The sequence below is a fragment of the Myxine glutinosa genome, chromosome 7, assembly GCF_964187855.1.
Source record: "Myxine glutinosa chromosome 7, kmMyxGlut1.1, whole genome shotgun sequence".
In the NCBI taxonomy this organism is placed as follows: Eukaryota; Metazoa; Chordata; class Myxini; order Myxiniformes; family Myxinidae; genus Myxine; species Myxine glutinosa.
The window spans coordinates 91,272,021-91,293,464 of record NC_136267.1 but is presented as its reverse complement, the minus strand read 5'-3'; the positions used below and the strand labels follow the sequence as shown (position 1 = coordinate 91,293,464).

General features: G+C 42.2%; 1 protein-coding gene across 1 annotated transcript in view; it reads left to right on the top strand.

Moving 5' to 3' along the window:
* Nucleotides 1–20,980, top strand: part of KLF7 (KLF transcription factor 7) — a 62,686-nt gene extending 41,706 nt beyond the window's left edge. Inside the window, exon 4 of the mRNA XM_068122703.2 lies at nt 19,592–20,980. Coding sequence (XP_067978804.1) covers nt 19,592–19,643 — 52 coding nt within the window. The 3' untranslated portion in view covers nt 19,644–20,980. The remainder of the gene's footprint in view (nt 1–19,591) is intronic.
* The last annotated feature ends 464 nt before the right edge of the window (nt 20,981–21,444 follow it).

The window sequence follows — 21,444 nt, the reverse complement described above, 5'->3', positions numbered from 1 at the left end:
CCACTCTGCCATAAAGCCCAGATCGGTGGAGTGTTGCAGTGATGGTTACAATGAGCTACGTTTCAGTTTTTTTCCATGGAGCCGTTTTGGAGATATAGAGGTGCAAAGTTTTCAGTTTTTCCAAGATTGTGCCTGTACCACATGACCTTATAACATTATAACTATCATGAAAATATTCTACAGGAGGAGGCATTCCTATGGTCAAAATTTAGTGTCCATCGGACTAGCAGTTGCAGGGAATTTTTTTTTTCATACTGATGAGATCAAGTGTTGTACTTGTCGAATTATGATGTCATAACGAAGGCACTGATGACATCATTAACATATCTTATTCCCCATAGGGAGTACATCACAATGAGCTTTTCAATTTTTTCCAATGAGACTTTTCGGAGATATAGAGGTGCAACGTTTTTCCAAGATGGCATCCATACCACGTGACCGGTGATGTCATAATTATGAATAAAAATATTCTAAAGGTGGAGGCGCTCGCTCCTATGGGAAAATTCCGTGTTAATCGGACCAATGCTTGCTGAGACAATTGATTTTAAAAATGCAGACATGCACGTACACCGCCGTATGCAACTGAATGCCTAACCCTGCTTTTCACTTCACGAGTGCAGGGTAACTAGAACAGCACTCGGTAGAGCGCATTCCTCCACCAGGCTGAATAGTTTGTTTTATATCCCACTCATAGGCCGGATCTGGATCCAGACCTGAACCAAAATCTAATCGGCTTTTTCTTGTCACCTATCCAACTCATCCACCAAGTAGTGTCATAACTCGTCCACAACTTTTTGAAACATCGTGTATGGTATATCTTGTAGAACAATCACCATTTTTGGCCAAATCTAGCAATTGTGAAAAAGCACTAATTTTTTTAACTCGTATCCAGATCTTCACCAAAATCTAATCATTCCAAAATCCTTGTCACACACCCAACCTCTCCACCAAATTTCGTCTGCAACCGTCCACGACTGTTTGAGATAACCTGTTCACACAGACAAACAGACAGACTGGGGTGAAAACATAACCTCCACCCACCTTCAGCGGCAGAGGAAATGAAGCAGAAACGGAACAAGTGGAAAAGAGTTGACCAAATTTGCAGGGATTTGGCGAGTATAAGGAATGCACAAACAGGACAACTGAACAGTAAGAACAGCAAGTATGAATACAGTCAAACAAACTGGTAAAAAGGCATGTGCCTGAAAGCAGATAACGATGGCAAATGTGAGCAGATGAAAGGCTGTAGGTGGAATGTTGACAAGTCTGCAAAAATGAAGGTGAACCCAAGATGACTGTTGGTCACAATGTAAAGGTTATATTGACTGGAGAAGAGGGATGAAAAAGTGGAAGTGAACCATTTGCTTAGATTTGGGAGAGGAAGTGGAGGGAGGAGGGTTGTTGGGGTGGTAATAAACTCCCTGCAGTTAGGTTATTATGTGCCCCCTGATCGTGAGTGGAAGGAAGGAAGGAAGGGCTGACATGACAGGAAGGGCACTGAGCTACAAAGCAGTAGATGACTGCTCGAAATTGAGAGAAGTCAACTGCCTTCCCTATGCTTCAGTCTCTTGCTGAGTGATGCAAATTGCCCTCAGGTCTTTGGATTTTAATGCATCCAGAAATTCCAGGTCTTAATAAGTAGCATGACCAACCACAGGAGAGCTGTGCTCTGTTATGCTAACGACGGCCTCATACATTGTTGTGTGCGACGAGTGGCCGAGTAATTACTTTGCTCAAAAAATCCCAAATGTATGAGGTCAAGTAAAGTGCTTCATTTGCTGTGTCCTAAAGAGTTCCTTGTGCTATCAATGTCTTTAGTTGAGGAGATTACGCCAAGTTTGTGAAAATGACATGGTGTAGACCAAGCAATTTTGCATTGAGGTTGCCTGGTCGTTGGCAGCTTCCATGAGAAGCTCGAGTCGTTTCAACAGTACGGTGAGGAGCAAGATGTCGGTTGTCAAGAAAATTTGGCATTGCTATTTGCTCAGATCCAGAACGCAGAGATCCAGGCTGGAAAGTTTTCTTGCTGGGTGGCATTTACGATCTTTCAAGAAGCTTTCTCTTCTGTACAATGTATTGACATTGTTGGACCAATATTGAGATATTCAGCATGGTGGTACAAAACGAACTTTTACAAAACCAAACTTTTCCCATCCCTTCTGTTTAATCCCGTCTGTTCAGCGCTGCATGCCATCTTCCCTCTTCCTTTCCATTCCGTTCATGCCTGATCCTCCATTCTTTCCATTTCTTACCTTTGCCTTTTCAATATTCTGTCCCACTTGTTCTTTCCCCCCACCCTCCTTATTCCTTACCCACTGCTCTTATCATTGACATGTTCATTTTCTGCCAACTTACCCATCTCACTTCCCACTCTTCCTGTCTTTGTCTGTTAGCCTTTGATGATTGACATTATAATGGGAAGGTAGTGAGGGGGATGGAAAGGTGAGTGATTAGGGGGAGGGGGACTTGCAGACTTGGTTATATTTGAAGCATAAACAGTAAATGAAAAAACAAACCTGGAGCAAAAAAACAACTTTAAATAAATAAATAAACAGAGGTATGGTAGCTTTGAGCTTCTTGAATACAGTACTTGGAAAAAGTGAAATTTCCTGAGGCTTTGAGCATGAGTTGGTGGTTAATTGGTCACATAGCTCACCCGTCCTAATTGTCAGCAACAGGAAAAGCCCAGATGGCTCCCTAAGGATCTGAGCAGGTTTCTGGAGATGACAGCAGGTGCTTTGTGTTTTATACTTGATCTGGCATGTCCTAGATGGCAAGAATAAAAAGGCTTCCACTTCTTGGTTGGCTTTTGCTACCTGCACTGATCTCTGCATGGTAATTGGATAGCTTGTAGCCAAATTGACTGCAATGAAGCAAACGACCAATTTTGTATCGCTGACTTCCATTCCTTCAACAATCGTACTCCCCTTTCTTTTTCTTTTCCACACAGGTGGCCAACAATGCCGGAACACCTCTGGCTGAACAACCAGACAGCTGTGTCGGCAGTTAGTCAGATTCGGTTCTGGCATTGTTGGCTGCCTGGAATCCCTCTACACCATCCCTACACCCTCCCCCTTACCTTCCCTTACTTACCCTGCTCCCCCAGGCAATTTTAATTTGATCATTGAGCATTTTCGAAACATGCTCAGCAATTGTGAAACGCAATCACTTTATCCATTGCATCTCTGCCTCGGTGAGTTTTAGATCCCTTTAAAGCAATTTGTTGTTTAATTAAAGCTTTTCATAAACTCTTTCTCACTACACTACCCTTCCTATTGAGTGTCGCATTGGGATATTTAAATGTAGAAGCACGATTAAAAAAAAAATCATTTATTTTTGTTTTTCTCAATTTGGCCCACCACCTTTGCGTTGGTATGATAGATGTGCCCTCGTGGAAGGAGCACAAGAGTGTACTTCTGGTACTCAAACTTCCGTTGGTATATGAATATTGTCGATTGCCTATCAAAAAAGGCTTCTGCATCCTGGTTCGCTTTTGTCTGCCGAGTGTGTGATGGGTCCTTTTCCAGAGCTTGGAGACCGAGACAATTGCTCCAAAATTCATCGTTTCTTGAGTGTAGATTGATGAGGGAAAAAATGAATTTAAACGATTTAAGCATGAGGCTGCAACATAACAAAATGTGAAAAAAGTGAAGGGGTCTGAATACTTTCTGAATGCACTGTATTTATTTATATATGAATGTTAATGAGGTAATACTCCTTGTCTTTTTGTGTGATAATAGTCCTTGGAGGTCACTGCACTTTATTGGATGAAGGAAAGGTGCAAGGACAGGACAAGGAAAGGGGAGGTGGGGAAAGGAGAGGGGGGAGGGTGGGAAGAGAACAATTTTCCAAAAATCATCGATACCATTGTATCAAAATTGTATTTGTAGGATGAGCGGATGCAAGGAAATTTGACCCAAAGATAATGATGTTTTGCACGTCATGTCTTTGTCCTAGCCTTTAATTTTGGAATTCTTGAATTTTCTCCGGTTTAACAGAAGACTCTTTTAAGATGTGATTCCATATTCCTTGATATGAAGGTGTATCATTACATATAGCACAGTTATTGTATATATTATTGTGGATAAGTGGCGATTGTTTCAATCGGAATTTTGCTTTTTGGATGGCATTAGAACATAATTAAATGTTTGTCTTGTACTACTCGTACGCAATGATCCCAATTATTCCCATCTTACGGGATTGGTCAGGAGAGGGATTGGAAGAGAGTTTGCCAGTTTTTCAGGAACGTTCTGGTAAGACCTAATGTTTGATTGTATGTGATTTTGGTCGAAATTTGTAATTTGTTCATGGTGCCAGAGATAAGTTGCCTACACCATGGAATCTTTGACATCCATCAACCGATGCTGGCAGATGGGACCCCCAGTTTAATGTCGATCCGTGGGATAGCGCATACACATTGATCCCTCGCCCTGCCTGCGAAATACCAGGATGACAATTTTAGCTGGGTTGGGATTCAACGTTCAAACCCAGGCTATAGTCTCATAGGTGTGTGCATACCTCGAGGATTCTAGGCTATCCTATCATCACAGCAATGTGCAGAAACAAGAGTGGCAAATCAAGAAGGAATTCACCGGTAGTCAAACGACATTGTCCACAGGCATCGTCCTCTTGAAATAATTCAGGTTGTCTGCAATTAAATATTCCAATTATTAGAAAACTAGTAAATCTTAAGTCCTTCGTGGAGGACGGGGAACAAGTTCGAGAAAACAGGCTGTGAATTACTTATTGGCCAAGTGCAAGGAAAATGCCACCAAGTTCTGCATTATTTCAAACACAAATGGAAAATTTGTTCTTCAATTTATTCAATTTGGAGAATATGTATTTGAATGATTTAAACTATTTAGGTGGGCAAAAATTCCTGCTTTCTCCACTTTTGTAAATCTGTTTCCATTGACCCAGGTACTCTAATGGCTGCAATTGCACACCTTGCATTGGCACCAAAAACTTTCCTGTGACCTGTAGTTCTGTATCTTGTGCTGTAAATGTTTAATTGGCAATACACGACTTTCGAAAAGCCGTATGCTTTCACCCATGTGCTGGGTGCGTTTTCAGTGACCCATTTCAGCTCATCCAGGCACTTTTGAGGTGCCGTTTGTCAGCCAAAATGCAAGTGAAATAGTCTTTCTATAAAATCTCAGTGAAATAGCATTTAAACAGGCTGACAGGATGGCCTTGAGGCTGACGGGATGCACACTCTCCTCTAGGCTGTCTAGCCTGGGTTTGAATCCCGACCCATCTATAAACTGTCAGCCGGTGTTTCACAGGCAGGGTGATTCATCAATGTGTGTGGCATCCCTCATTGGATGTTAAACCTGTCTCATATAACAGCATTTGTTGGTGGATGTTAAAGATCCAACAGTGTCTTTCGTGAAGAGTAAGCAAGCGATCGCTGGCACCATAACCAATGAATTAGAAATCCCTGCCCTAACCAAAATTGAGGGCATTGATTGCATCAGTGGAACAACCGCACCCTCAGCCAATTATGCTACCCCACAGCCTTGTGCTGCATAAGAAGGAAGAAGAAGTGACAATCTCTCAATCAATCCCACTATTTTCTCTTCCTTCTCAATTGTTCTCTTTCGATTGCCTGCCTGATAGATGGCCATGAAGGCCAATGTTTCTTGTAGTCTTTCACTTGAAAACAACAAAAAAGTCGCAATTTCAAGATGATTAACTATAATTGTGTTCCTGCATGCAAATCGGACTCAAAAATATAAGAAATGTGAGAAATATCCTTTGAGACTGAGAAGCGAGTTCCATTTCATGTTACATCTTCGAGCAGCCACGGTGGATCGGTAACACGCACACACGCACACACACACACACACACACACACACACACACACACACACACACCTTTTAGCAATAAATGCATATATGTATATATATATATATATATTCTTTCTATCTATATATATAAAAGAAAGTTTTTGTTTGTTTGTTTGTTTGTCTGCACGGGCTAATCTCCTGAACGGTGAAATATAGGAGAAAACCTCTGAAACAAAAAATGCCGTTACGGGCCCCGGGAAGGTTATAGGCTCGGTGGCGAGGTCGGTCGAGCTCGCCTCGGCCGGGCTGGGCCCATTTCGCAATTAAAAGCTGAGCTGAATTATCGTAGTCAGTCTTCTACGGCCGCGAGTAAAACCTGAATTGTAGTAGTAAATTCATTCAAAAAGAACTAAAAATGTCGGGACGGGCTTCGGGAAGGTTATAGGCTAGGTGGCGAGGCCGGTCGAGGTCGCTTTGACCGGGATGGGCCCATTTCGCAATTAAAAGCTGAGCTGAATTATCGTAGTCGGTCTTCTATGGCCGCGAGTAAAAGCTGAATTATAGTAGTAAATTCATTCAAAAAGAACCCGGTTAACGCCGGGTGCTTTCGGCTAGTGTATTTTTTTTTTTTTTTTTTAATGTATTTTATATATACATTTATATATACAGTATACATTTATATATATATATATATATATATATATATATATATACACATTTTATATATATATAAAATAGGCAAATTCTGTCTGTCCCACGCTGGAATACAAACGCTCCTTGGAGAAAAAAGAAAAAAAAAAAGAATTAAAAGTTGCTTCAAATTGATCCAAACTTACAGGAAAATTGTATTTTTTTTTTTCCATTCGGACCAAAAATTGAACTTGTGCAGTGTACAAGGCAACAGACTGCTGCTTCAAACGCTCCCAATTTTTTTTTCCAAAAAAATCAAGATATATGCCACGATATATTTGCTCTGAGGAAATGTGATTATTTTGGAATTTCACAATATGTACTCTATACAGTGTATTTAATAGGGTTACACTGTCTGTTCCCTCTGAGACAGAGAAATTATCATTGGAGACAATAAATTATGTAAAAGTTGCTTCATGTTAATCGACACTTACAGGAAATTTATAATTAAGTAAAAGTTGCTTCAAATCAATGCAAATTTATAATTAAGTAAAAGTTGCTTCAAATTAATGCGAACCTATGGGAAAATTATAATACTGCCTTGATCTGGTGAATGGTTAAAAGGAAGTAACGCTATGCGTTTGACTGCGGAATGGTGGTTGGACCACGTGACAACATTCTGCTTCATTCAAAATCGTCAGTTAAACATTTGTTTTTAAGAATGCCAATCTTTCTAACGATCATGTCATGGGCCTTTGTAACGGTATGGTCCTCGGTCTTCAGGGAGGCCTCTGGTATAAAGTGTATTTGGAATCTATCCGAGCTATATAATATAACCACCATGATCGATGTATTATATAATTATAAAGAGTGAATAGGTTTTTGCTTCAAATGCTGCTCAGGTTATTTTTGGAGAGATAGAAGCAGCTGGCTGTTTCCGTCTATTTTCTTTTTAAAAACTCGACAGGAACCACACCAGAAAAGCAGTCATTAATGATTGCAAGGTCATTGTCCGAGTAATTGGGGGAATTTTGTGACTGCACTGTGGAAAAACCTTTAATTTCCCTGCTCTCGTGAAGCGAAAAGCAGGGTCAGGCATTTGATTACGTGTGCGCGTATGTGTGGTGTGCCTGCGTTTTAAAAATTATTTTTCTCGGCAACCGTTGGTCCGATTGACACTAAATTTTACCATAGGGGCGTGTCCACCTGTAGAATTTTTTATTATTATTCATAATTATGACGTCATACGTCGTAGGTCACATGGTATGGACGCCAGCCATCTTGGAAAAAATGTTACACCTTTCTCCCAAACCACCCAATGCGGGTTCTCCCAAACTGCTCCCCATGCGGAATAAGATATGTTAATGATGCTATTGGTACCTTAATTATGATGTCATTATTCGACAAGTACAACGGTTGATCAAATCGGTATGAATTTTTTTTTTTCACTGCAATTGTTGGTCTGACTGACACGGAATTTTCACCATAGGAGTGCCTCCGCCTGTATGATTTGTGATAATTATGACGTCAAAGGTCACGTGGTACAGTCGCCATCTTGGAAACATCAAAAAACGTTGCAACTATATCTCCAAAACCGCCTCATGGAAAAATATCTCATTGTAAAAAATAAATAAAATAACTCCGCATGGGGAATAAGTGTTGTTAACAATGACGGATGGTGTGGAGGTGGATGAGGGTGTGGGGGTCTGGTAGTACAGCGTGATGGTCTGGTGATGGGGTTAAGGGTTTGGGAGGGGTAGGAAGGTCAGGGAGGGGGGGGGAGAGGAGGAGATAAGGGTGGGGTTTGGAGGGTCTGAGAAGGGGGTGTTCCCTCTCCCTGGGTAGGTAAATTTTGCTTTCAAATATGAACAAAACATCGCGGCACTTTAATTGCGTGAAATGAACTAAGGTACCATTATGAACCAAGGATGTGCTGCAATATCATTTTTGTTAAGAAATGTGATTTCAATTTTTTGAGCCCTTTCAATGAGGATCTGTTTCAAGTCCCCGTTTTTTGTTTTTTTTCTGTCATGATATTTTACCACTGGCTTCCAGCTTGTGTGTGTGTGTGTGTGTGTGTGTGTGTGTGTGTGTGTGTGTGTGTGTGTGTGTGTGTGTGTGTGTGTGTGTGTGTGTGTGTGTGTGTGTGTGTGTGTGTGTATATTGTTACGGATCCGGGGGGCGGCACTCCCGTTAGCAAGGGGGGGGGGGTTTAATCCCCTTGTCTTAAGCTGGCCGTCCGACCGGTCCTGGGGGTATGACGTCACGCCCAGTCAGTGCTGAATAGGGTAGTAGGCCAATCCTTCCTATGACCTAAGTACCAGCGCCTTCCGGTACGCGAGGAAATACTCCTGCCCGAGCCGCAGCGTAATAGATGGATTGCGCCGAGCGAAGCGAGCTGCGACGCGGGCCGTTAACAGAAGACTAAATCCGATTGTAAGCGTTTCGGCCGAAATCGCGCCACAGGTACTCAATGGGGAAATCGCTAAAGCGATCGGACGAGAAAGAAACCAGAGAATAAGGAACAGGGATTTATTAATTATTTACACAAAAACGAAAACCAAAGAAGAAGGAACGAAAGCAATTTACAGAAGAAGAAGAAGAAGACGAAGACACAGCGCAAATCCTTAAACAGTCTTACTTAAACCCACAGGACAATACAGACAGACTCACACGAATAGGGAATTGCAGGCAGGAATGGCTGGAGGAATGAGAAGGGCAGACGGTCCACGGAACGGGCGGCAGGGAGGTCAGGGGATCGCGGCACGATGTCGAGGTCCCGCGTGAGCGTCCACGCTCCGGTTCAGTGGCGAAAACCCGGTCGTCAGTGCTGGTTGGTATCGCCCACGAGTGTGCCGACTCTCACTCACCGCAGGATGTTCGCGCCAAAAAATGAATGGTCGATCCTCTCTCCCTCCTCTCTCTGCTTCTCACCGTGGCTCTTGAACCTCCTCACGCGTCTCTGGTGGGGGCCTCGCGCCAAGGGTTTTATTACCACGCCCTTGGAACCCTCTCGAACTCACCAGACGTTTCTTGCCACGCCCTATCAAGCCATGCCCACCGAGCCCTGGTTGGTTGTTAAGGGCTCTCTGACTCCACCTTTGATGACGAGGTGGTCCCACGCCCATGCTCTGGCGGCCCCTCACCCCTTCTTGGCCTCGTGCGTAATGGAGTTTGGCGCCAGGCAGCGAACGCTGCTGGGCGAGCAGAGGCGGTGTGATGCCCACGAAAACAGCCCAACTGTTACTGGTGCTTTGAGGAGATGATTGGGGATATTGAAAGGGGACCCATCTTAGTTGATTGATGCAACGTAGTCAGCTATTGGAAACACAGCCTTACCTGGAACACATAATAATGACATAACTATAGATAGATCCTAAAGTGTCCTACGTGTTGTACATGGACTAACTAAGGTGCAATCTTTAATTAACAGCCAATTAAGGGGACATGTACACAGGGGTCATTTTAAGGGAATTTACTACTAAATTTACATGTGAAGGTTCCAAAACCGTAACAATATATAAAACCCACACCTACTTTATTGTTCAGTAACGGCTATTCCCAAAACATTTAATTACTCCACCAATGAAGGTGGACAGAGGTTCTTTTCACACCTGCCTGTTTGCCATTGTTAATCTGTGAGCAGGATATCTCAGTTGTGGACGGATTCAGATGAAATTTGGTGAACAGGTTGGGTGTTTGACAGGGCCGAATGGAATATATTTTGGTTGAGATCTGGATGTGTTTTTTTTAATTTTTCCAAGTGATTCTTCACCATTGAGAGATGGGGCCGAAACAATATACTGTGCAGGGTATTCCAAGAATTCCCAGACAACTTTCTTAATATATTTAGAACCACAAATGATACAATTATACCCTTTGGTTTATATGATACAGAAACTCAAAGTTTTGTGCACACCATCATACACTTGAATGTGAGCTCTGTTTGTTGTGCGCAGGACATCAAGGTGGTACACGCGTTATTGCCATGTTCATTCAGTTCAGTATGTTTGCGTCCACCAGTGCACGTGCAGCTGTGATCCGAGAATGAAGATCCTACAGGTTTGCCACCTTGGTGTTGTAGACGACTTTTTAACAAACCCCACAAAAGAATCAAGGGGGTTTATGTCTGGTGATCGTGGAGGCCAGGCGGTTGGTCCATCTCAGCCAATTCAGCGACCTGGAAATTTTCATTTGGAATGCTTTACCGATGAAGGCCCAACGAGGGGGAGCGTCATCCTATTGAAACATTATATCGGGTTTCAGGTCTTCAATCTGTGGGACGGCAAATCCTTCCAACATGTTCATGTAAATTTTTGAGGTCACTGTATCATCCATAAAGAAAAATGGACCCACTAAGTGGTCATGAAGGCTACATCACACATTGACCTTTGGACTGTTCGTATGTATACAATGACCACGTGGGAGTTTTCAGAGCCCCAGGTCCTCACATTGTGCTGGTTGACCTTCCCCGATACATGAAAGCAAGCTTTGTCTGTGATAATGACCTTTTTCAGGTAATCCGCGTCATCCTCTTTGCCACTTAGCATTTCCAATACCAACGCCTTGTGTTTGGGTCTGTCATTTGATTTGAGTTCCTGCAAAATCTCCACTTTGTAGGAATAAAGCTTCAGTCTTTTATGCAAAATCCTGTGTGCAGTGGTGGTTTGTAGGCCTAGTTCTCCAGATGCGCATCAGATTGATTTTTTGGGACTGTTGAAATGATTCACGCACTCGTTCAACGTCTGCTGCACTTGTACTTGGTCGACCAGTACTTTTCTCTTTCTGACAACTTCCAGTCTCCTTAAACCCCTTGTACCACTCTCTGATACTAGTCCGTGATGATGGATTCCTTCCATACCTTGTACAGACATTACGTTGAGCTTGTGTATCGGATCTTGTCTGAACCATTAGATGCACTGAGCCTTCTCCTGTGGAGTCGCCATTTTCTTTTACATTAAACCACCAGACCTGAAAATAAAGATTGAGTTTCTGTATCATGCAAAACACAGTATCATTATATCATTTGTGGTACTAAATATATTAACAAAGTTGTCCAGGTCTTTTTGGAACACCCTGTGTACCATATTTCAAAATTTTGGAAGGATTAAGACAAAACTTGGTGGATGAGTTGCGTCGGTGACAAAAACAAACCGAATAGATTTTGGTGCATGATGAGGACGATTGGTCCGGATGCAGATCCGGTCCATTAGTGTGATACAAAACATAAACTATTCAGCCTGGCAGAGGTACGTCCTCCACCGTGCACCTAGTTTTAAAGGATTGCTATAAATGATGTTAATTTCACAACATCTTGTATGCAACTTTATTTCAATTTTAAATCTCAAAATAGTTACCTTACCTAAAGTAAGAAACTTATCATCTAAGCAATTTACTGATTCGATATCCCGACTGCCCGGATCATCAGCTGGGCATCGTTATTCCTCAAGGACGCACATGCGCATGCACGCACACAGCCCATGGAAGAGCAGGGGCACTACAGGGGGCAGTGGATCAACTTACAAAATAGGGCAAAGGGGACACAATGGGACAACAACGAAGCGATGCACCACAGCCCAAGAAGGGTGAGAACGGGGTCTCAGCAGGGTAACATTTAAACGGCAGAATAAATGTTTTCATGTAGAAATGGCAGCAGCAGCTGGAGTAGAACTGATAACGGCTTTGTAACGGTGTCCTTATGGAGGAGCTGGGAATGATGCCCTGAGGAAAGCGGTCATGTATCTTTTACTGCCCGACTATGACAAGCAATACAATAGGAAAAGCACTCGGTACAAGCAATCCCAAAATTACATGGACAGAACCCATTATGGAGACTCAATAACAGAACATACCTGTCAAGGCGTCCGTGTTCCCCAGGGATAAACCCTTTGGCGTGGGTTGGGGGGGGGGGGGGGTGGCCAGCCTGTGTGTGCTTCACTCGTCTACTTCTTGCCATTTGCAATAATTATAGGTTCAAAAAAGGAACTGTGGCGTTTTCATGCTAGAATAAGGTTTGTTGCACACACCGCCTGTCATGAGTTTCTTGCCTTAGATAAGTCTACTTTATTGGTTTTTTTAATTCTCATTTTCTGGATGTCCGGATAGATTGGTCTTTGTCGTTAAATGGCACAATTGTCTTTCACTTTGCAGGGAGGGGGGGGGGGGGGCGGTGGGGGCATTATCCTTTGAATTTTGGCAATCTTTTCTTTATGTTGTGTTTGTGAAATAATTTAAAAGGTATTCAGTTTTCTTCCAACCAGGGAGGGTGAGTTTTTGTGTTAAAATTCGCTTTTAGAATTTCGATGAAAACATTTGCTCATTCTATCACTTTACTGTTCTTGCTGCTTGTGACTTTATCAATACTTTTGTATAGAGCTGTTGATATTTAACGTAATTCTACTGATGTTGGAAGAAGTCGGGATGTAGTGCGAGAGATGGGAAGAGAGGGAAGGGTTGGTGGGAGGGGGGGGGGGGTGCCTGGGAGGTTTGTCGATTATGATCATAGATCATCACCTAACCATGAAAGAACACATCAAGAGTGTTTGGCCCGCTGCCACCGCAGCAATCGGATTCATTGGGCGGATTCGAAAAAAAACTATACTCTGCACTCATTTTGGTACACTCGTTTGTTACCAGCCGACTCGATGCCTGCAACTTTCTGCTTTATGGTATGTCACATTCTGATGATCATCAGCTTCAACGGTTACAAAACATTAAAATGGTTGAAGGTTTCAAGAAGCCAACATATCTCGAAAGTCGAGAATGTTCAAAGAAGAAATGCATTTGTGATCGTAGCCCTAAGTTCATTACAAGAATGTGGTTTTGATGAGTGAGCAACAGTTTTACCTACCTCCATAAAATGTGGTCCAAAAGAGACAGGTCAGGCGAATGAGGTGGCCAAACATTTGGTCAATGTCTACCGATCCACTTGTCTGGGAAGACCTTATTCAAGAACCATCACCCATTAGAAGCATATTAGCAGGGAGTGGAAATTGTCTTACTGGTACAAGGTGATATGTGAAATATTTAATCATCGTAGTTGGGTGACGAATACGTTCTTCACCTTTGCAAAATCATGTTCACCATTGACTGTTGCTTCTTCCAAAAAATGAAGGACCAATGATGAGTGTAGAATGACTCCATGAGAGAATACCAGACATTGACTTTGGAGAGTTTCTTTAATGTTGCCAGACCTCCGGAGACGTATCTCTCCCCCAAATGGGGTAATTGTTGTGGTTAACTCTACTACTGATCTAGAAGTCTCAGCAGAAAATGTCTACTTGTAAAGAAACCCATGGAAAATGTGGATTTCACAACAGCAATAACAACATCCATAATATTAATAACAAGAAAGAGCAGAGATTACAGACCCTCACCAGGACATTGCTTTTGGCTTTTGTATGGTGGCCGAACCACGTGACCGATGACGTCTTTTTTTGTTGTTTTTTCTCCACCAATTTATCCATAGATGACACGAAATGTCATCTTGATCGATGAAGTTTTGTACTTGTCGAATTATGATGTCATGATGGAGGACTATGACATCATTAACATGTTATTTCCCCATGGAGAGTTTTTTTTACAATGATCCATGTCTCAATTTTTTTTCTATGCAGTGCTTTCGGAGATATAGAGGTGCAAAGTTTTTCGTTTTTTCCAAGATGGCGCCCTTACCACGTGACCTATGATGTCATAATTATCATTGAAAATTATACAAAGTAGGTGCACCTATGGTGAAAATTACCTGTCAATCAGACCAACGATTGCGGAGAAAATCGTATTTATTCTGTGGACAGACAAAACAAACAAACTGACTCAAATGGCAATACCCTCCCCTCTGGCAAGGGGAACTAGAGAGTTCATAGAACACCTTACCCTATGAAATGTGAAGTATATAATTCAGTTGAAATAAAATCATGATTTTAAAGGTGGTATATAAAAATTCCGGAAGTTTAGCGCCGTTGATGCAGTCTTTAAACATCTTGTATAATGTGTCCAAATACTGAAAAAGTGCAAGTTTTTTTGGAAGTGATGATTAGGCTTTTTGTATTCTACGTTGTGCACGTATATAATAAATTTAAATAAAAAAAGATTGCAAAGGTCGTATAAAAAAAACAATTAGAGGTTTACTGCCATTGACGCAGCATCTATTACACCAACCTATCTAACACGTTACATTATGTTCCTTGTGCCTATTATTTGTGTCCTTTATGATGTCCTTAAAAATAATAAGTTTCCTGTTTCGAATGATTTTCAAAGCCGGGCAGACACAGAGTAGGAACATTATCTCACTCCTCTCTGTGCATATGTGATCAGGATGGATTCAGAGCCAAAGTACTGCTAAACTGCAGACTGTTTTCCAATTAATGTTCCGATTTGTGTGCAAAATGTAACTTTCAATAGAAATCAAGTTGTTCCTCGATCATAAACTGAAGTTTGTGGACGGACAGAAATGAAAATTGCTTAACAATGTTCCTCACTCTGAGTTTGTCGGGTAACAGCAACATCAACAAAACCTGATTAATTATGCTCTCGCATGCCATTTACAGTTTTTCTATAATGTGTACTGTACTGTTCATTAAAAGTTATAAAAGTTCAAAGTTGCACAAGGACTTGATGGACACCATGTATTATAGTACAATATGCTGTATTCTAAAAAACCGAGTACATTTTGTAATTCGAATTTGATTATGGTTGTGTAGTGTGTAGAGAATAGAAAGTTATTATCATTATTATTATTATTATTATTATTATTATTATTATTATTATTATGATGTGCAAAATTAACTCAGCATTATTATTATTTGGGAACTTTGATTCCTGTGAGTTGCACATTGAGGGTTTAGTTTTGACAAAAAGAACAACGTATTGCTCGCAACAGCTGTACTCTTGTCTGTGCAATCGTCACCAAATTGTATCATTTATGATGTGAATGCAACTGGATCCATAGTTGAGCTCATTGAGTGGTTGATGGGAAAAGCTTATTTCATCAGAAAAGCTTGGGTGATTTGTGAAAATGCAATTTAACACAAAGGCGATATTTTGGCCGAGGAGATGGTCAATCGATCTCCAAGAAGCGACCCAGAGAACCCTCACATCCAAGATGGTTGACCCCCAACTTTGTAAAGCCAGTGTATAGAGACAGATACAAGAGGGAGTGGTCAGGTCCATGGGGACCGATCGTCACTGACCAAGACCATGCTACCCTGACTAATCTGGGCAGTGCGGAAGATTTGGCCCCGCACTTACGTTAGGGGTACAACCACTGCAAAGTGGCATCCCCAATCGTTGCCCAGGCTGAGTTATTATCAGCTGTGGTAGATGTAGGAGACCAGTACTGAAGTGAGATGGTGGCTTGCAGTCCTTGCCAGTCTGCCCGAGTTAACTGCTAGACTCGCTGGCACCGAGGCTGATCTCTGATTATAGCCAGAGAGATGTTGACTCTCACAAGCATGTGATGAAAAGATCCAATTGGAGCAGAGGAAGAGTAAGAGACATTAGTGGGGAGGATGGTCATCACCAGGTCCAGAGGGAGGATTTGCCATTGGCAGAAATCTGGGTCAGAAAGTTCAGAGATTGAGTCAGGCCCATGGAGTCACACAAGTCCTTGGCTAAAGTGCTGTCTGATAGAGGAACCAACAGCCAATTGGCGTACCCACATATAAAGGAGAGAGTTGGGATGAGTGGTTAGAAGTCGGTTCACGTTGTCTGAGAGAGATGGAAATGGAGTCGGCACTGTTGGGAGGACGTCATTGTTTGGAAAAAAAGAAAAGAAGAAAAATCAGCTTTTTGTGCATCTCCCCCAACAGATAAAAGTTATCATTGGAGATCAGCCATTCTGATGCCATCAACCATATCAATAACCTTCTGAGACCGTATTATACAAGCTGTCCTTCAACTTGTCATAAACAACGTCTTGACATATTCCTGTTTCATTGCTGGCGCTTTACTTGTTGCTTCAACAGGAACAATCTCAGACATGCTTTTCCTCACATTGTTGGAAATGTAGCATATTTGTGGTACTCCACCTATTCTCTGGTCCTGTTTCCATTCAGTAACTTTGAGCAGTCTGTCATTAGCTGTTAGTGGTCTTGCATTGTGTATGTCTCCTGGCATCCATGAAATCATGTGAATATATATTTAAAAAATAACCACATTTAGAGGCCATTTTTCCCCGCAAAGCGGGGGTTGGCCTTTTTCGGGCACCGTGGTTGTTGTTGTTTTTTTGGTCCCCTTTTTGAAGCAATGTTTTACGGCCGGATGCCCTTCCTGCCGCCAACCCTTTTTGTCGCCTTTTACGACAAGCAGAGAATTACCAGTGAACTGGTACTGAAATTAGCCGACCTCGGAAGGATGACAGGCTGAGTCAACCCCCCTGGCGTTAATTCAGCGATCGACCGGGATTCGAACCCAGGATCCTGGGATCCTAAGCTGGCACCCTAGCCGCTAGCCCAACACCAGGGTTATGAAATCATGTGAATGCTGGCAGGCAATCAGTTTTGCAGCGGCTGTGGTTGAACAGCTTGTTTTTGCCTCATTATCTATTTTGAGTTCTGGTACTGTGCTTGTAGGTGCTCGAGTGAATGTCCTTCCATGTCCACATTCCCATTCGGTGAGAAGACAAACCGTGATCAAGATATTGTTGGTGTACGTTTTGGTTGCAGGGACAATGGTAAAATGCCAGGTGAACTCGGTGTTTTCAACTTCTCTTACACAGTATTTACATGCTTCTGTGGACCCTTTCAACTTGGCTCAACTTGGTGACGTGAGCGTAGTCAAATCACCAGGTGCAGTCATAACATGGCAAAGACATTACTTTGGTGGCACAAGGATTCAGGTGGTGAACTGACTCGGCCATTATTGCCATTGTTAAGCCTGCAGTACAAATCTAGCATGGTGTTGTCATTAGACCAATATAATCGTTCTCCCAAAAACGTGAAAATACAACTGATGGCATATCAATTTATATACTCGAGAACATGGGGTTTCTGTTAAGGGACACGTCTAATTTCTAGTGTAAAGTAATAAATTCGTTGATTTTACAACTTTGTTGGTGGTCCTGTCGGTGAGGCAGGTACTTGTGACAACTCGTTAAGCATTTTATGTCACTGGGAAGAACACAACCATCAACTTAAAGATTGTAAAGACATTGGCATTCGGTTTCATTTTCATGGACTGTTGCACTTGGTTGACAAAATGTCATCAATAATATTTGGCAGGTTTTGCTAATTACAGGGGAAAGGGTTTTTTTTTTTTTTTTTTTTTTTTTTTTTTTTGTATACAGGATCGAGGCTCGTGAAAGAGCTAACATTTATCACACAAAAAAAATCAAATAGTCACACAAAACATATAATACGGGTAGAGGTAGACAAGATGAGGAGAGAAGGGGAAGCCCACAAACACAACATTTGAGAGCAGGGACATTGGGAGATCTCTGGGAGGGCTTGGGGGGAGGAGGCATGGGAAGGGGGGGAGGGGTGGGAGAAGTATAAAACACAAGGATGGTGGCAAGGATTTCCAGGAAGGAAGTTGTTATTTCAAAAAAGTGAATCCAGGGTGAAATCAGCGGGGGTAGAAAAGATCAAGTTTTGGATGGGGGGAAGATAAGAGATGGTGGTGAACAGCTGTTTTAAAGACCTGGAGGGAGGAGTGGCATTGAAGAGAGTGTGGAAGTTTGTTCCAGAGGCGGGAGAAAAGAGGAATTAAGGAGTGAAGGTGAGCAGAGAGCCTTGATTTTCACAGTTTAACCATAAGAGGGTTGCAGGCAGATCTTGTGCGACCTGTAGGAATATTTGGGGGACAGAGCACAGAGAGAGCTGGGGGGGGGGGGGGCAAGGCCGGAGAGGAGTCGGTAGAAGATAAAAATACCACCAACCTGCATGCAGTGAGAAAGTGAAAAGCCCTCAGAATGAGCTTCATCACAGGACATATCAATGATTCTGAAAGCTTTGGTTTCAACAGCGTGAAGACGAGCTAGGTGTGAGGCAGGAGCACCGGCCCAGAGGGGAGAACAGTATTCCATTGAGCTGCGGATGAAAGCCTTGTATGTGGTGAGGAGCTCAGGTGTGCCAAGGAAGGACTTCGCATGACGGAGGATGCCCAGTCGGTGACTGGCTTTGGAGGCTTATATGATGGTTAACTTATATGATGATGTCTCCTCGGGCAATGATGGCATTGCCTTTCTATGGCTGGTACACACAGGTAAGTGTGTGGTATAGACGGGGGGGGAGGGGGGTCAGATTATCTAGTACTCATTTTATCGACCTCGGAAGGATGACAGGCTGAGTCAACCCCAACTGGCGTTAATTCAGCGGGATTCGAACTCGGCACCTTCAGATCCAAAGCCCGCCGCCCTAACCATTAGGCCAACACCAGGTATAAACTTCTAACTTCTTGGATGTGAGGAGGTGAGGATTGCAATATTTTGCCCAGGGATTACTTGTGTAACACCTGTTTCAAGTTGTTTTTAATTATTTAATTATTTGTTTATTTTTTAATATACAACGGTTACTCCAATGATTTTTTGGGAATTTTCTTCCAGGTATACTTTCTGCCAAGCAAACTAATTTTGCAAATGGTGACATTAAGTCAAACACTGGTGGTTGTGTAAGACCTCGAGGTGCTAGGCCATTATGTACTGTGATAATGCCTCGATACAATTTCAAATTTGTGTTTATGGTTGAGGGGTGCTATAAGTATCACCCTCCAATGGATTGATGAACTCTTTATGATCTTAGCGATGACAAGTTGGGTCTGTTTGTGGTGTTTTTTTTCTAAATGGCAAATAGATTTTGAATTTGATCAGATCAGCAGCCCCACTAGAGAACATTGTGTGGTGATATCTTGTACAAAAGATAGAGATGGTATTGTGGTCACTAGACCAATAGAATGGTATGTGCTCACCTTTTGGAGCTCTCTGGTTTGATGTTTGTCTCATGTCCTAGTTTTGTGCTGTCCCAGAACGGCATTACATCAGGTGGTGCTGCATTGAAGGGCATACTTAAATGATGGGGATATCCAGATGAATATATTGTCTGAAATCAGAGATGCGAACTGTGACAGTATGCAGTATCTCAAGAGTGGTCTCGGCTCTTGTACAGACTTTGGCACCAAATTGTGAAATGTGATGCATTGGGGTGTAAATGACCGCTTCTGAAATCGTTTTCTGCAGGTGCTTTTCTCGATCTGACCATCTTGCTCTCCACATGAAACGGCATCTCTGATGCCAAGGGTGTGCAACGCTGCCCCCAACAGGACTCTCCATTCCGGTGGACTCTTCATTTATGACCGGTCTGGCTTCTGGCCTTTCACGACAGAGGCAGCACAAGAATGCCAGAAGTGAACAAGGACATCTTTACTTGGACAGGACATGCTGTGGACATCTGTGGATATCACCTGGCAGGTTTCATGGCTGAAACTCAAGTCAATTGTTGTTGTTTTAACATTTTCTTTGCTCCTCAGCTGTGGATGTTGGCCATCGGATGCTGTTCCATTTGCTCTAGACTAATAGATTGAATGTTGTGTAGTTCGTACATCTTAGTACTGTGTAATTGGTGTTCGCCCTTGCCTTTTTGATTCCTACCCCTTGCTTCAAGCTTTTCTTCGCTTCCCTCCACTGCTCCCTCCAGACTGGCCCTCGGTGGGCTTTCTCTCGATTTGCCCAAGTTTTGTTTGCATCGACATCTTGCAAGTGACTTCCCATCAATCCTGACTGCTCCTTGCTCTAATACCGTTTCCTTGCAAATGCTCCTCGTTCTGTTTTCATCTCAAGACTTCCCGAAGCATTGCACCACTTTTGTACACCTCTCCCCTTTACCCACAACCTTCCCGTTTTGTGTTTATTTATTTGCGCGAAGTGATGCACTATCTTACTCTTTTTTGGGGAGGCCTTAAGTCATTTTATTTCGTTATTTCTCTTAACAAAGCAATCGGGTTTGCTTTACATTCCCAGCAACAGACGTAACTATTAAATTAAGCATTTGATTTCCAGCCATAGTACGACTGTATATATAAGCACTTTTTACTTAATATTTACTTAGTGCTGCAAAAGATATGCAACTTGTATTTTATTTCATCTTGCAATGGTAAATATTGATTTGCAATTAAGTTGTAGCCTCAGGTTTCTTCCTGCAGTATAAGGTGTACATTCTATAAGCATTTCCAAACTTCTGTTCATTTACATAATTATCTGCCTACTCATGTTATCCAACTATTATACTTATGGCTACAATTGTTAGTTCTGTGAATATTCAGAAAAAAAATTTATTTTTGTTACTGTTCGGTTTGTAATTCTTTTATAATTCGGGTAAATGTATAATAGCTATGCAAAACTTTTCTTTATACAAAGCTATTTTTTATTTCGAGAGCCATAAGCCACTGGATTTGTCGTTGGTTGTTGTTTTCATTTTTATATTTAATTATTTATATGTTGACGTCACTGCTTTGTTGTGTTTGCATCATCCACGCCCCAAGCTGACTCCTCCCATCTCTTGTGTCCCCGCCCCTTGATGCGCACTCGCGCCGCTCTCCAGGTTCTGTGCATTAAAGATCGTATCACTTTAACCTCTTCGCTGTCTTTAACATTGTGCACGAACTTAGGATCACCATTCACCATGCACAAGAGAAACTGGGATTCAGTTAATGTTCCTCGTGATTCGTTCAGATGGAAAAAGTACAGAGTAACTGCAGACTGCTTCAACTGTTTTTGTCATCACTGGCCAAAGGAAGACTTTGCTGTTTCGCAAATTTATAATCTACTAGCAGGGGTACCCAGTGTTGCCCGGTACGGTTCTAATGCTGTCGGTGTTTAGAATAAATCGATTAAAAAAAAAATTATCCATTATTTTTGTGTTCAGCCAAAAACACATTTCCTTACACCCACAAATAAATTGGGTCAAGAATAATTTAATATTACCTTTCATATCGTTACAATGTCTCAGTCACTGTAGAGAGATTATTTGCATATGCATATATATATATACATACACAACAACAACAGGCATTTTAGGGCCATTTTCCCTGCGA